The sequence below is a fragment of the Equus asinus genome, chromosome X, assembly GCF_041296235.1.
Source record: "Equus asinus isolate D_3611 breed Donkey chromosome X, EquAss-T2T_v2, whole genome shotgun sequence".
Taxonomy (NCBI): domain Eukaryota; kingdom Metazoa; phylum Chordata; class Mammalia; order Perissodactyla; family Equidae; genus Equus; species Equus asinus.
In genome coordinates, this window is record NC_091820.1 from 16,795,064 (window position 1) to 16,812,341 (window position 17,278).

Sequence of the window (17,278 nt, forward strand, 5' to 3'; positions counted from 1 at the left end):
GTGTTGAATCAATTGATGACTTCGCAGAGATTTTATTTTATTACCGGAAATGAAGTATGAGTACATTATACTTTGTAGAAAGGCATTTCCTTTCTTGTTAATGAACAGTCGCTGCTTTTCTTTGTAAATTCTTTTCTTGGTTGATGCTTATCTGTACTAATAACTTCTTCACCTCTATTAGAAATGAGTGATAGCATAAATAACATTGAAGTTTAGAAATGAATACAATACATTTACTTTGGCAATTACGCATTCCAGCTAGTGAGAATTTAAAGATCCTATCTGATGATGATCAAGACAGTGGATGACATTCACCAATCAGTTCAGCTCAGAAAGCACTTATATTTTCATGTTATCGTTCCACTTCCCTTCCTGGCCTTTGTATGCAAAGATGGTCCAGCCTTCACTAGAAGGTGGTATACTTGAGTTACTTTTCTCACAATAAGGATTATTTTTAAAAAATAATAAAACAGTATACTGTATCACTTGGTATATGATGCTGGAATACTTTCTTTAAACCAAAATTTTCAAAAAAGTATCTTTCCAGATTTCTGGTAGTGAAGAAATCACTTTGAGTCTAAAGAACTATGTCTGAATCCTAATTCTACCACTTTCTGTGTCAGTGACCTTTGTCAAGTGATTTAACTTTTTTTGAGATTTTGTTCTATTTTTATTCCAGGTAAAATTTAACAATTTAATTTTTGTTAATTTTTATTGAGATATGATTGATATATAACACTATATTAGTTTCAAGTGTACAACATAATGATTCGATATTTGTGCGAGACTTTGTCTTAATAAGTAAAATGAAGATATTAATATCTTCCACCTACGATTGTGTATAATCTGATGACCTTCTTTCCAGTTTTTTTATATGCAATAGAAAATAAAAATCCTGAGTTTTGTTAGAACTTGTCTAGAATCAAATTGTAAATTAATTTGAACATTCTCCTTGTTTCTCTGATACTTGAATATGTGTACTCATACAACTGAGTAGAGATGACAGTAGGTTGAGCTATGCCCTAGAATATCAACTGTCCCAGCCCAGACCCAATCCCTATATTTTTATTTTGTCTGGAGGGTAGAGGAGGCAGTTGTTGAGAGGAAGGACAGCTTATCACTTGGGAAAATCTGCTATATCATAGGAATTCCACAGGCAATAGAAGCATCAGAGTGCTCTTCATCACCTGGGTAAACTGAGATAGCTCAGGAAAGTTGTGAGGTGTGTTTTTTCCTGAAATAGATCTCTATTTAAGTATGAGTAAAGAAAAAAAAATGGGAAAGAAAAGAGAAAGTATCTTCTCATATAGTAGAAGAAAATCCTTTCCCATGAAGTAAGTTTATTAAGAACATCTCTTGAGGGGCCATCCTGGTGGTGTGGCAGTTAAGTTCACATGCTCTGCTTCAGTGGCCCAGGGTTCACCAGCTTGGATCCTGCGCACAGACCTACATGTATGAAATGGCGTCCCCACATATAAAATGGAGGAAGATGGGCACAGATGTTAGCTCAGGGCCAGTCTTTCTCAGCAAAAAGAGGAGGATTAGCGGCAGATGTTAGCTCAGGGCTAATCTTCCTCAAACAAAAAAGAACATCTATTTAATGTTCTCAATAAGAATCAAAAGAACACTGTTTGCATTAAAATAGAATACCATACTATAAAGACAATAAGACCACTATAAATTGAGCGTAAAATGATCTCAGAAAACAGTCTGTAAAACTAAGAACATGGAAATAGAAATTAAACCATGCTGAAAGCAGTAAAAAGCAGATCAGATATTGCAGAAAATTGAAACAGTGAGACACAAGATAAATTTTAATGACACTCAAGATATTTAGTAAATTAATAAAAAGACAAAAAATGAGAGAAGATAATGGCTACAGAGGATAGATTGTGGTTAACCTACCTTTAACTAGTTGTTAGTTTCTGAGGAAGAAAGCAATAGGAAACAATTAAAGATGACAGAATAATATAGGAATAGAAATTTGGAAATTTGGATTATTCAAAGCAGAAAATGTTTTGGAAAGATAATTTCAAGATATTTTCTGATAACATTTTACAATTTCTGTGGCAAGAAGCAACTCTACATTCATTCAACCAGTGGGAAGAGAGAGATAAGAGGTTTTGACTTCAAAGAAACAAAAATTAGATTATATTCAGATGTCTTCTCTGAAACCATAACTTCCAGAAAACAGTAGAACAGAATTCATAAATCTTTGAAGAAAAGTAGTGACCAAAAATGTTTATATCTAACTAAATTATCATTCATGTGTGAAAGCAACAAAAAGATACTTTTAGATCATCAAGATCATTAAAGTATTATTTTGAAAAATAGATTTGAATAAGTTTACCAGGTAAACGAAGCAAAAGTTGAATTCCGGAATAGGAAAGTTGTGGTAGTAAAGGACTGGAGGTCAACAACAAAACTAGTTGAGATGGTATTTTAGTCCATTCATGCTGCTATAACAAAAATATCATAGACTGAGTGGCTTAAGCAGCAAGCATTTCTCACAGTTCTGGAGGCTGGGCAGTCTAACATAAGGATGCCCCAGATTTGGTGTCCAGTGACGCCCTGCTTCCTGGTTTATAGAGGGTTATGTGGTGGAAGGGGCAAGGGAGCTCTCTGGGGTCTCTTTTATAAGGACACTAATCTTATTCAAGAGGGTTGTGACCTGAACACCTCTCAGACGCTCCAGATACTATCACATTGGCGATTACGTTTCAGTGTATGGATTTTGGGGAGACACAAACGTTGAGTCTATAACAGATGATGAGGAATAAAAAAGTGTATGAATGCTAACTACTGTTTTTAAAATGAGGGTTGTTAATGACAAATTAAAAAAGATAATACAAATATCATTGGATTTACATGTTTTAAAGAGACAAGCTCTGCATTCCTAAATTAAATCACAAAGACTACAGTTACCGTCCAGTGGCAATTATCCTCAGAAAACAAGGATTTCCTATAAAATAGTAATGAAATACAAATTTTGACCTATCAATTCATAAACACAAACACGTACACACATAATAACCACACTGAAAGTATCCAAATGGTGATGATTATCTGAGGAAATTAGAATGGACATACTTTACTGCTAGGCATGTACATTCATTAAATCTTTCTAAGTATTAGGCAATTTCAAGGCTCAAAAACATTAATACTAACATTTATGTAATATTTATAATATGCCTCAGGCACTATTTTAACAGCTATGTATGAACTGACTTATTTGGTCTTCATAACAACCTTATGATTATATGTTTTATTGCTATCATCTCCATTTACAGATCAGAAAACTGAAGCACAGAGAGGTTAGGTGACTTCCCAAAGTGATACAGTTGGAAAGGATTTAAGAGAGGATTTTAATTCAGGCCGCCTGGCTCCAGAGTCCATATTCCTATACTATCTTGGGAATCTTGTATAAAAATAAATTCTAAAACCCAATAACATTTTCTGTAGAAAGTGTTTATAGCAGCATTATACATAAAAATGATGTAGAGGAGGAAGAACATTTCCTCTACCCTCTCTAGGTCCTTCTGGCTGGCCTAAGAATTAAATTGACATGAGACAGAATAACAGGAAAAAACCAAACAAAGCTTTATGACATGTATACATGGGAGAAACCCAGGAAAACTGAGCAACTCGCCAGAATGGCTGAGGTCGCCACCTTAAATACCATTTTTAGCTAAAGACAAAGGAAGATGTTGGGGCTAGTGGTTTGGGACTTCAAGGGAGAGAAAGGCAATTTCCCTGGATATGGAAATGCAAATGGGCCAACTACAGACAATGTGACCTGAGAGACACGTTTTATATTAGGTTATGGTTATCTTCTGGTATTAGCTCCTTTCTGGAACATGCCTTCTATTTTAAATTCTTTTAGGCGTTTGGGGGTGAAAGTCAGAGTTTCTTTCAGAGTCTTTTGTTCTTAAAAATAATCAAGCCAAGGGGACACATTTTGGGGTGGCCAATTCTGATCCCCACAATGAAAAATAAGAAAGAGTAGGGGAATGCATCAGTAAACTATGATGCGTTCACAGGAGGAAATATTTGCTATTCATGGTTACTATTTGATATTATATTTATGACTATATAATTTATGATTAAATTATACTTATGAATATACCTAAAATATTTATGTGCCACTGTTAAAGGAAAGATTCTAAATGGTGATGTTAGGTAAAAACCAGATTAAAATCATTATAAACAGAATAGATCATCACTGTTGAAAATTTAAAAAGAAAATGTTCTATATTAATTTTTATTGTGCTTGGTAAGATAATAGCTGAGTTTTTTGTTGTTTCAAGTATCTTCCCAATTTTACTCAATTAGTTTGCATTGTTTTTATAATGAAAAATTGTAAAAGTGTATACTTATTCTATTATATTTATAATCCTGATGAGTTTTAATGGATAATTTTATGGTACATATAGTGAAATAGTCAAAAGTGGGACTTGGTGTGGTGGTTAAGTTCCTGCATTCTGCTTTGGTGGCCCGGGGTTTGCAGGTTCGGATCCTGGGTGCAGACCTGGCACCACTCATCAAGCCCTGCTGTGGCAGCATTGCACATAAGGCAGAGGAAGTTGGCACAGATGTTAGCTCAGGGACAATCTTTCTGACAAAGAAATAAAAGTAAGCCGAAGAGACACATTTTGGGTGGCCAATTCTGATCCCCCACAACTCCAATGAACAAAAAGCTGAGTAGAAAAGGGGATAGGGTGGTTGCAGTGGTGCACAGAGATGTTTGTTAATATGAAATGTGAGAATGAATAAAAGGAGACTGGACAACTTGGGTGTCCTTGGAATTTGCCACTAAATATAATGGAACAGATGGCAGGGTGCAGCCATAAAGGACAAAAGGAAGTGCAGACAATCAATGTACTATATGTCTGAGTGATTGACTTATGATAAATAGTAATATAGTTCACCTCTATTGATCTGATATTTCCCTCTCAGTTAGGCTTTGTCCTTGATTGCACATTCCCTGGCCTGTTGGAGCCTATCTGTTTGTACTCTCTACAAATCCTTGTTTGATACAGTAAATCAGTTATAGAGAATCTGTTCTCTTCAGTTCTGTACCCTGCTTTGTCCTCACTCCCACCTTTCACTGAAGTCTTTGAATCTGGAGAGAGAAGCACTCCTGAGAAGCCATTTCAGACCTTGTGCGGTAGCCGACTTACTCTGCTTGTCACAGCCCTGCTGCTCTCGTTGGTGAACCTGGAACACTTGTCAGCTTTGATAAACTCATGGAAATCCCAGGCCAGGCATGATCATTAAAGCCACATTGTTTGCATCAGTTTGTACTGAGCTCAGATACACCTTTTGCATTAACCAACAGTGTGGTCTTGTATATGGCACTTGCTTTGTACTAGCATTTTACCCCTGTGGGTTTTATAAAGATAATGGGAGGAATAAATACAGTGAATGCCTATTGTATTATTTTAGTGTTAAGATTGTCTTTCACTTGTATGGTACTTTACAATTTACAGGACGTTCTCAGGAATGCTCTCTCTTCTCTCTCTCTTTTCTCTACAAGCTATTTTTTTTCCTTATTTAGGTTTGATCATGAATTAGTCTTATTTGTCATGTTAACTATTAGTTTTATTTCACAAACACTGTGTAATTTTTTTCTGTCTTTAAATGTATGAGTTCTTTACTCCTAAACTCCATCTGGGCTGAGATTATTGTGCCTTTTCTGCTATGTAGACTAGAAATGGCTGCAACTGCACAGAACCAACAGTTAGGTCTAAGGGAAGAGCCTGGAGGAGAAAATAAAGAGCTCATTTTAGACTTTGCCCCACCGTCTGTATCATATCATTTATGTAAGGATAGGTTTCCTCTCCTAATCGCCCAAAACCTTCAGGATGTAAGTATAAGGATAGCAGCATGCCCTTAATAAAATAAAAGTGATCATATTAATATTTTATCTCTAGAGATTTCTTGAAAATATGATACTCTAATGACTTGGTAAAAATAATTTTATATTTGTCTTCAGAAGGTCCCTGATGCTGTGAAAATGCAGCTTTGCCAGTTATAGCTAGACTTGCCTCTTAAAGCTGTGGTCTTGGGCCATTGCAAACTGATGGTTTTTTTTTTTTTTTTTTTTCAGTATGGTTGACATTTTGGTTGTAACTGTAGCATTTGAGCATACAAATTAAGGTCAATTTCATTAAAACATGAATTCTAATACTGAGTTTTGTAGATGGAAAGCATTAAAATGCTTCTTTATGTTCAGAGTTAATGTGATCCTTCTGTCTTAGCCTTCTTTGCTATCTTTGTAATCACCCTAAAGAAGCATGCTAACACTATTACTGAAATAGGCATGGATTCTTGATTGTTGTTATTAGAGTATCTTCAGGTTTTGACACTTTGGTGGCTAATTGCCTTATAAATTATTTTAACTCTAAATTAACTTCTCCACAACTGATGTCTCATGCAGGAAAGAAGAAATCCAGATAGAATATGATGGAGATAGAAAATATTTGTCTTTTCTGCGACAGAAAGAAAGCATGGATATATGCTAAAGGGAATGTAGCCATACATGACGAATTAAAATAATCTGTTTTAGTGTGTCTTATTATGATCTGGATAGAGAATATGTAAGTTGGCATATTTATATGGGTGTTCTTGCTAACATTACATTTGCTGAACACATTATACGTTGTAAAATGTTTTCATATTCAGACTAACTCTGAGCACACAATCCTTGTTCTCTATTTGTTTTTGTTGGGGAATCAAGTGAGGCATAGAAATGTAGTAGAAAGAGCACCAGTTTGAGAGTTAAAAAGATTTGATGTCCTGACCGTATTCTGACACTTACTAACTGTGAACAACTAAATTGGCCTAAGTTGGGGGATTGGAGTATCTGTGATTTCTAAGGTCTAAATGCCATAATTCTTCAGTGAGTAACTCACAAAATCAGTATGAAACAGTATGGCCACATAAAGTGCTAAATTGAAGGACTATCTTTACCTGAGATCTTTATGTTATCAAAGACACTATAGATTTTTTTTAAACTACAGTTATAGTCACTGTAAATGTAAAGATTTCTTCAACAAGGCAGTTGAATCAGCCCGGAGACAGAAATCATGTGGTAACTTAAACAAGGAAAGTTTAATCTAAATAGGTGTTAAACAATGAATACCTGTACAGCTGTAAAGAGACTGTAAAGCATAACCTAGGACTGGGTAGAGTACCCAAGGAAGGACGGCTTGTAGGAGGACACCTTGCCCCAGGCTGAGCGTCAGAATTCATTGAAGCAGTGGGGTTGCAACTCCACTGGGTTGCCTAAGCCAGAGCTGGTCCATACTTGCCAGGCAAGCAGGAAACAACCTTCCAGGATGCAGGCAAGTGATGCTGGTGGGAGGGCTCATAGAGAGAGTGGGGTGCTACTATGGGTATGAGGCTGAGAGGGCCCCAAGATGGTGGTCATCGAGCCCAGGCTGAGGCTACGATATCACTGAGGGATTATGTGGTCTTGGCACCACTGGATGTCCCCACACATGGACGCCACTGATGGACCATGCAGCAGGAGCAACAAAAAGCAGAACTGCTTGCAGCACAAGGGAACTTGGAAGAGAAGCCTCCTTCCCCCTGCAGTGTCCCTCCAGTGCCCTCTGCTGACAGAAACTTAATGTCGTGCTCACTGTAATGCAGAAATGCTTGGAGAGTCCTGTCCATTATCAAAGAGCAAGCACTGAAGGGTGAATTTGGAGCTCAGAGCCAATAAATTCATAACTGGCACAGTGTGATTAGCTCTTTTCTCCATAAAACCGCATATGGCAACTTTGAATTTCTCGACTATAAGTGAAGACGTTGCTCCCAGGTCTCTGCTATTTGTTGCCTATTTGCTCATAAACTGTATATATAGTGCCTGGATTTTCCAGAAGCTCATCCAACTGTAATGAACTGCTCCCCTCTTGCTCTTTGAGTGTAAAGCAAGGTGAAATCATTTTCCTAATAACCTATATCTTTGTTGAGCCACTAGTATGTCCAGACCCTTATTAATCTTGAGTCTGGAAAGTAGCATGCCCTCTAATGAGTGCTTGCTCATCTGCCTTGGGAGCCACTGCAAGCCTCCCTAGCTCTGTTTCCTGGCCCTTAGAGAGCAGGCAAATAGAATGGATATTTTCTCAGATCTAGTTCTGGTTTCCAGCTGACTAGTTCCCTATCAAAAATCAGAGGAGTGGTGGAGCCTCTTGTTCCAACTTCAATTCAGACCGATGGATGTCTCAGGGTAGTAGTTGGAAGTAGGTTGGAAGTGTCATGGGTCCACTTCTTGCTCATCAAAACAGGTATAATTTGGGGACTGATATTCTCTCACTGTTTGATACTGTCCTCATCATTCTTAGATGATCATTATTTTAAAGTGTTATTGTTTCTTTTCTGTTATCAGGAACACAAGGGCAGCAGGCTTCATGTCAGTGTTGTTAAGGACAAAGCCAAATACTTTACCAGAAACGCTGTCCCAGGTTGTGAAATCCTTGAGCATAGTAGTTGGCTTTTGAATCATGTAGCAGATGCTCAGTGATTGCTGAATTAATGAATGACTTAATGGTGGTGGTGGTTTCTTCTCATTTTGCTAATTGTTATTTTTGTGGTTTTTTCCCACATCATCAGAGTTTGAAACCTAAAGGGATTGCAAAGTTTTCTAGACCTTGTTGAAATGAAGTTTATATGTCCTTTATTTATTTGCAACTATAGTTGCTTTCTGAGGCTATTTGAAACTCTCAGTGTTTGCTGTATACAGATACAATTTTTACATTGGATTAAATTGAAATTTTATTCTTTTCTATTTTTTAAGTTTAAAAAATTGCTCAATTCTCTTTACTCAAATGAGCAAGAAATTCTTCCTGTGTTGAGGAATATGAATATAGAATAATGCTTTTGAATACTAATTTAAATTCTGTTTGTGAATTTTACTCTTTCCCAGTTACCTATGACAGTTTACTCCTTGTGTCTCGTTAGGGAACCATGATATTTCGAAGTACAAAATTGCTAGCTCAACAGAGATCTGATAAGTACTAAGATACCAAGAATACTATATTTCTGAATGAAGCGTATATCATTTAGAGTTCTCACAATTTAGTAACAGAATAAATGTGTACTATTTTATAAAAATGAAGCATCTCTTATACACCAAATACAATGTAAATATTATCCTAAATTGGCACAGGGTTGTATGATTTATAATATTGAATTATATTAGTATATGAGCCAAACAATAAAATAAAAACATACTCTGTCCTCTACACTATTTTAATTGAAATATTATTTATATTAATAACTATTTTAATGTGTACATGGTATTTATCAAAATAAAACTTTTGTTACTATTTTTCCATGTTATTGATAATAAACCTGAAGTATTTAAGCTGTACTTAAATTGTAGCTTTCACCTCACTGTTGCCATCTTAAAATGTTTATCCATTTGTTTGTTGTTTTCTTGGTTTATCATGGTTTTATACTCTTTTCCCTTGTATTTATGTATATACCCCAAAGTAGAACTTTCCTTTTGTAAAACCTTTTGTTAAGCTTATGAGTCTGAAGTTCTTTCTTATGTCAAATGAATTTCTGATTTTTTAGTCTAAAGATACTTCCGTTCATTTCCTTCAATATACTCAGAAGAATAACTGACCGATATTCCACTTACTTAGAAAAACATAAATAAAGATATTTTAAGCAGCCCAATCATGTCTGAGTACGCTCCCAAGCTATGGAGGCTATCATTAAGACCTCTTTCCTATCCCTTAGCTTTTCACTATTGTTTGTACTTAGACACTTTCTCCATTTCCTTTTTAAAATACAATAGCTGAAACTTCACATATTAATCTAAAAAGAGTCTGATAAACTTAGCAATAATGAAAGAATGCTGTTATTGGTTAGTATATTAACATGGGGTTGCTGTTTTTTAAATCTCCACAATGACTAAAATGTGGCTTTTGCAATTGTTTTAAAACCATTACTTATTTTATACTCAACATGCTGTGCTCAGATCTTTTTCCCTTTAGAAATTTTAGATTTGGGTGAACTAGCCATACATACATATATATATGCAAATACATGTAAAGTAGTATGTATATAGAACAGAATATGAAAACTTTCCATTTCATGTTGAGAATATGCTCTATTAATTATATTAATTCACATTTGAAATTAACATAACTAGAGGGAAAAATCACAACACCATTCAGTCTGGCCCATGACACTCTTCTGTTTTAAAAGGTTCTTAAGTCATAGCTAGCCCAGTCTGTTAACTGCTATTCAGTCTCTAATCCTTTGTCACCATCTTCAATAGCTTATAACAGAATCCACAGGGTCAGTTATAATACTCGTTGCCATTTTATGTTCCCTTTAGCATTATTAAAGGCATATTATTTACTATAATTTTAGCTTCAAAATTTTCCTTCTGTTTTTAGAACCAACGATGAATAGAATTTAAAATCCATTAGTAGAAATATTGCAAAATAGCAGAAGAATCTCCTTTATACAAGGGGTTACCAGTCATATTCTAGCTAGAATAGTTGTCCTTTTGCTGCTAAAATTGCTTTAAGTTTTCCCAGTGAGCTGTGTCTTTCACAGTCTCACATCTGCTACTCCTTAACTAAACTGCATTCTAAATTTCAAGAACACTTGCAGGCTCGCCTTATATTTCATTATACAGTGTAGTTTAAATGTGTTATATAACATCTATTGTATACAGACATTGATTTTAAACAATACAAAATGAAATTGATCAAAAACAAGTTGAGATTTAAAGATTGAAATAAGAGATACAAGCACAAAACGATTAAAAATTTAAGTCCTTCTTCTGCCCAGGCAGTGACCTTGATCTATTTATTTAGTCTTGCTTTCTCATCTGCTAAACTGACTATCATAATACCTATTTCAGGAAGTTGTTATAAGAATATATGAGATCACGAATATGAATTGGTTAGCATTGTGCCAGACACCTAGTAGGTGCTCTTATAGGGTTGATGTTAACTTATAATAATGTATTTTTCTTGCTATATTATAGTTTTCTTTTTCTAGAGTACACTGTCAGGTAGCAATAGATAATGCTGTATTTTAAAATGATAACATAATATCAAACGATTTTACTGAATGAACAAATTTACTTTTTACAGGAATGTGTTAACTTCCCTGAATCTTTGCCATAGTACTCTTAAAGTGGTTTCCTGCAGTGGCTTGATGTATGATGCAATAATGAGAGTAGAATTAGCGGGTAAAGCCAGGCCATTTTATACCCCTTCTAATTGGCTTATTTAGTCAAGTGCCAAATGCTGCAATATGAAGGTTCTAGTACATTATCTCTAAAACAGGCAGCAGGCTCTAGTAGAGTTTCTTTTCTAAGTCTTTCTATTATTTTTTTCAAGATCTTTAATCTGTTAAATCCTGATAGCTTTGCTGGTAAAGTCAGTGTTTTCCTCATCTTTTGTATTCCCAGCAGACTTAGCACATAGCAGGCATTTGGCAAACAAAATTACTCAAGAAGAATCTGAAAAAATGATTTACAACTTAATACGGTGGATTTAATTGGTATTTTCTTTTTGGTAAAAACGTCTACCGTCTAGTATTTCTGCCTTCCCTCCTCCTACCCCACTTCTAAGTGCTTCCAATGCCCAAATAGAAGAGCTACTTTGCTCATTACCGGTGTGTATATGAGGCCCTGAATGTTGTAATGCACACATGTTGAGCCATTTATATACCTCCATTACCTTCCTATTTATTTATACATTGGAATCTTGAAATATGCTTCAATTTGTAGAAACCACAAAGGGTTCTTTTTAGCATACTGACTTATAGTAACGTTCAGATTATCATGTAATCCAAGTATCCTATGTAGAAACTCTTTAAAGTTAACAATGTCATCTCCTCCCTTGAGATAAAGAGAAAATAAGAATGAAAATGTAATCACATGTGGGAGGAAAGGAATAGGGAGGAAAGGAATAGTTAAAAGGGTTAAGTCTGCCCCAAAGTGTTTTTCTTCCTGTCAAACAGCAGTAATGTGAACTGCAGCCAGGTTTTGTATGTTAACTGCTGCCGTTCTGTCCTTTTCTCCATGGCTGCTGATAAATATCTTTAAGAGGAATTTAAAAAGAAAACACAGACACAGAGACTGGGGTCCCGGGATGGGCTACATAATATGTGAGACCCAGTGCAAAATGAAAATGTTGAGCCCCTTGTTCAAAAACAGTTGAGAATTCCAAGACAGCCACAGCAGAGCATAATACTGAGTGCAGCCCTTGTGCGACTGCACACAAGCTGGCCCTGGAGGTTTCCCTATTTCTGGGAGGTGGTCTTCCTGTTGGCACTTTGCTTAGCAGCTCTTCAGGGAAAATACCTTCATTGTATCGGAGAAAGTAAAGAGATGGGAACTCTCCATCGTGAGCAGGCAGTATGATTACTGGTCATTGTAAGATGGTCAACAAGGCCATGTAATTAAGAATAATGAGATAATTGATTCCATGAGTAAGAATTAAGCCCTTTGAGGATAGAGAAAGCAACAGGGGGAGAATAAGCGTTTATTTAGTGTCTTTTTTTATGCGTTATCCTGATCGGTCATGTAAACCATATAAAGTAATTTTTATTGCCCCATTTTCTACATGAGGAAACTGAGCCTCAAGGATATAAAATACGTTATTCACAGTCGCAGAGCAAGTAACTGGCAGTGTGGTGATTGCCCACATCTGTCTTCATACCAACGAAGCCCATATTCTTTCCATGGATATTGGTATCATGCTAGCTAATGTCCATCGTTAGGGGCCGATAGCCACAATAAAAGTGCAGTCTTGAGAAGCAGATGTGAAAAGCAGAAGTGCGATTAGGGAGGGAAATTTAACCTGGTGGTTTCTGTCTTTAGAAGCTGAGCCCGGTACAGAATGCAGCAAATAAAAAGTCCATAACCTGACCAGGCAGAAACTGTCTCCCTTATGATAGAGTAATGCAGTGGTCACAGAACAAATGTAACATGTTGGAGATGGAAGATAGCTTGATTCTTGCAAGATAATAGCTCCTCTTACAGTTAAGGCAAGAAAAACAAGTAACCTCAAATGATGGACATCAGACTTCACTAAGTACAATGAGAGTCTGTGAAGCATCTTAAGGGCCAGCATATTTTAGGACAGTATATTCCAAGCTTCATTCACTTATGTTCTACTTTCTTCATGATTTGACCATGTCTAAGTCAAAACATACCATTATGGATGTAACATATTTTAAATCAATTCTATATCAGCACGAATGGATTTATCCTAACTGAAGCACTAGCTTTCTGTCCTCAGTGAAGCCACTCCACTGATTGTTAAAGCTCATTTGCTCTTCATTTAACTCATATGTATTGAGTGCCTTATATGTTCCAGGATCTGTCTACCTGGTGTGGGTGGTGGGTGGGGATAGGGGGAGGGAGAGAAGTCGGAGATGAGTAGGACATGGTCCCTGCCTCAGAGGGCTTCAGAATTATCCTACAATTTTAGACTGTTCATAGAACGCTGAGAAGGTAGGATTGAAGGAGTGCCACATTTTGCCTCGAGGAGCTGGGAAACTTTATACAAAGGTAACCTTGAGCAAGAAAGTCTAGATGAGTAAGTAGGAGGAATTCACCCAGCAGATTTGGGAGAGTCATCTTCCCTGGGCCTTGGCTGGATTTTTTTTTTTTTAACTTTTCTGATCTTGAAATAAAAGACGTCAAGGTTTTTGAACTTATTGAATTCAATTCAATAAGATGGTTGTTATCTAGTAGTTCTCGGATTATTAAGATTGTTCAGAAACAATCATTTTATTTTAGGTCTGATGAGTCAAATAATAGAAACAAAACATACCATAACTTTCTTGACTATTTGGATGTATAGCTCTTTTCCATAATATAGAATATAGATGTGTTGTATGTGTTTCTATTTCTTTCACCTGAATACCTTTTTTATATAGATTTTATAGAATAAAATGCCAACTACTTTCTTCTACTGTTTCTTTTATTTTTCCTTGTAAAAAGGAAGGTTGTGACAAAATGATTTATATATTACTTACAAGATGTGTTTACCATGATTTTTCCTTTTTTTTTTTTTTTTTGCTTTTAGTGTAAAACTCTTTCTGGAGTCTGTGACCACATCATATCCCTGTCATCAGATCCTCTTGTTTCACAGTCTGCCCACCTGGAAGTGATTCAGCTGGCAAACATCAAACCAAGTGAAGGGCTGGTAAGAGATACTAAGTTTATGAAAGCCACTATTCCTGAGTGGACAGCTAATAATGTGGGCAAAGCAACCTCCGAATATGGGAATCCATGAATTTTAATGAACTTTGAACATTTTGGTATTTTTTTCTAGAGGAGTTAAGGTAGCAGGAGTTTGTCATGATAAGAAGTTTTATGAAGATAAATGAAAATGAGAGCAATTAAAATGGTGATTTCTGAATTATCCTGTTTACTTTGGTAATAAATTACCTTTTATTACGTTCTTTCACCCCCTACCAAAGTTCCTTAGGTTTAAAGGAAGTTTAAGTTAAAAGTTTTATATTAAGATCCACAATGTTACCTGCCTATGCAAGTGGGTGTTTTGCTTTGCTTTGGTTTATTCTGTTTTTAATAGGTCTTTCTTCCCTTAGTTTGTGTAAGCTAAATAAACTCAATATTCTTTATAACTCACATCCATTCTTATAAGGGTGAATAAGCAGATGATGAATATTGCCAACACTAGGCTACCATCTATGAGATGTATTTTTTTATTATGTAATAATAAAGATAATTATCTTCAATATTTTGTTCACCTGATTAAAAATTGTATTGGTTCTAAACTTAACCCAAGTGAGAACTTATTCTTTAATACTTTTCTAGAAAGAAAGCATATAAAATTAATATTAATGAGGGAGAGACAAAAAACAAGAAACTGGCTAGAGAACATCTTACCTACTACACAACTATTACATGTTAGTTTGATGCTGCACTGTTTCTGCTTTCTCCCTGTAGTTGAATTTTCGAAGAATACCATTAATGATATTTTAGAAAATAGAAATCTTGGAAACTTGGATTAATAATTTGATTCAGATAATCTTAAAGACCTCTAAGCAGGTTTAACTTTTTATGTGACTTTTCTTCTTCAGTTGTATGTATATATATAAATGTTTTAGAGGGTAAAGCCTTCATCAGCCACCAGTCAGTGGCTTTTCATTTTGAAGCCATCTAGTCGATAGAGTGTCTTTTCTCCTCATATTTGGAAAATTACTTTTGGGTAACCATAGTTCCTTGAGCTTTTTGTGGCTTTTATTATTGTTTTCCTGGGAAGATGGAAATCAGCACTTCAGACGTAGCCAGCAAGTATGTCATCATTGTAACCCGTAAGTGTTGTATCTAACTTTGATTAGTTTTAAGAGCTTATTTCTAACATTTAGAAACTTATTTGCAGTAATACTTAGGATTTTAAATTCTTACAGTTTTAAATTCCTCTTGGTTACCTTTACAAAGTCCAGTTTTATTTAAAACATCTTTCAACCTGTAATATTAAAGCTTTTTCTTTCTGTATCTCCCCTTTCAGTAGTTATAAAGGAAAGGAATTTCTTTAAGCATGATTTGTAGAGTGGGAAATTCTGAACTAATACTATGTTATATTAGACTAGGAGTCAGGACACCTGAATACAAATCATGTACATAAACTATAGCTGTGTGATCTGGGCAAGATGGGGGCCTTGATATTTTCATCTGTAGAATGTTGGGGGCAGGAAGGGGTGGACCAGATCATCCTTAAAGCTCTCTCTAGCTCTGAGTCTACAGTTCTGAGGACGGTATTGTTCTGAGAAAAGAGCCTGATCTTTTCCTCTAATTTCCACTGAAATCATGGGAAAAAAATAACCGTTTGAAGTGAGTCAACACAATGCTAACTAATGCACTTTATGAAATCTTGATGTTTTTAAATAAAGGTCTTTTATTTTTTAAATTTGAAAGAGATAGATCTGGGTCTAATCTTTGGAATAGTCACGAACTTAAAAATGCTAAGAACCAGATTTGGTTAGTCTGGGGAAGAGCTGAAAGAGAAAAAGAAAGAAGTGAGTGCCTATCATTTACCAGGTATTTTCTTCACAACTCTATAGAGTATTTTCTCATTTTGCAAATGAGAAAATGGAATCACAGATCTTCACCAATTTGTCCTATATTATATAGAGGTAATACACAGTAGTGGCAGAGTTTGAGTCCAGGTAAATCTAAATAAAGTACTTCTTAAAAAAGCTTGTTCTATTATCCCACATTTAAAATTGGAATTGCTAAAGAGGGGTGTGAGTTTAGGACGATGACTTTAAAACTGGAAGTACCTAGAGAAATCCCTTTTTTAAAGGACCATCAGTAATTCTTCATTGGGAAAATATTTCCAGGGGAGGAAAAGAAAAACCTAAAATGTTGAATATTAATAAAAAGAATTAAGTATAAAACTATTTCTTGTGATTCATGTTAGAGGGGAGATAGAAACTTTATGTGACTTTTTCAAGGTATCATATTAAAAATCAGTCACCTTTAAGCAAGTTTAGTCAGTCACATTTGAAATAGATAGCTTTGAGGATTTTGGTAACTTTTAGCATGTAGTTAGCCATAGGAAGTGTGTAAATGGTAAGTGAAGGAAAGAACTAGAAAGAGGTGAGAGGATACTAAGCTTTAATGAAATTTAATTAGCTTAAAACGTCTGTAGAAAATCTTCTGCCAGTTTCAAAACACAACGTCTCTCATAGGCAAACGGTAACTGCTTTGTTCTTCCACTGGATAAACAGGATAGATTGTTCATCAGCTTTCTCCCGAATTAGCCAAATCTCCTAGAATTTCTTAGTTTTGAAAGTCCTGACCATTCTAAAGAATGGTAGGAAATGTGCTTAGTTATGATTAAAACATGAAAATAGTTTCTAAAATGCTTTTCACACAACAATAATTAGCAGAAAATTAAATGAAGGATAATGAGAGCTATTGGAACATATGAAACTAGATCAGAGCCAAGAGATGAACAGAGAGGAAGGGGCTTAGGGGGCATCCTTGGAGAAGCCTCTTGGTCTCAGAGAGTTCTTTTACTATTTAGGCACTTGGACTATCTCCAAATATGCCTTATTCCATTGACTTGCCTGTGAGGTTGCCTCGGCTCCTGTTGGTTAACCAACATTTGGAGACAGAGTGAAGCAAATGTCATTTTGGCAAGTGGAGCAGGAAAGAGGGAGCTGTTCGAGGCAAGTCCAGAATTAATTAATTGGTTTAAAAAAAAAAAAGTAGGAAGAATGAAGGTTTTCATGAAATGGAACACCAGATTTGTCT

The 17,278-nt window shown here is 35.5% G+C and overlaps 1 protein-coding gene across 7 annotated transcripts in view; it reads left to right on the plus strand.

Moving 5' to 3' along the window:
* Positions 1-17,278, plus strand: part of CNKSR2 (connector enhancer of kinase suppressor of Ras 2) — a 257,093-nt gene that overhangs the window by 97,101 nt on the left and 142,714 nt on the right. For all 7 annotated transcript variants that reach the window (XM_070501997.1, XM_070501999.1, XM_070502002.1 and 4 more), the window contains exon 6: positions 14,076-14,195. In XM_070501997.1, the coding sequence (XP_070358098.1) occupies positions 14,076-14,195 (120 nt within the window). The remainder of the gene's footprint in view (positions 1-14,075; positions 14,196-17,278) is intronic.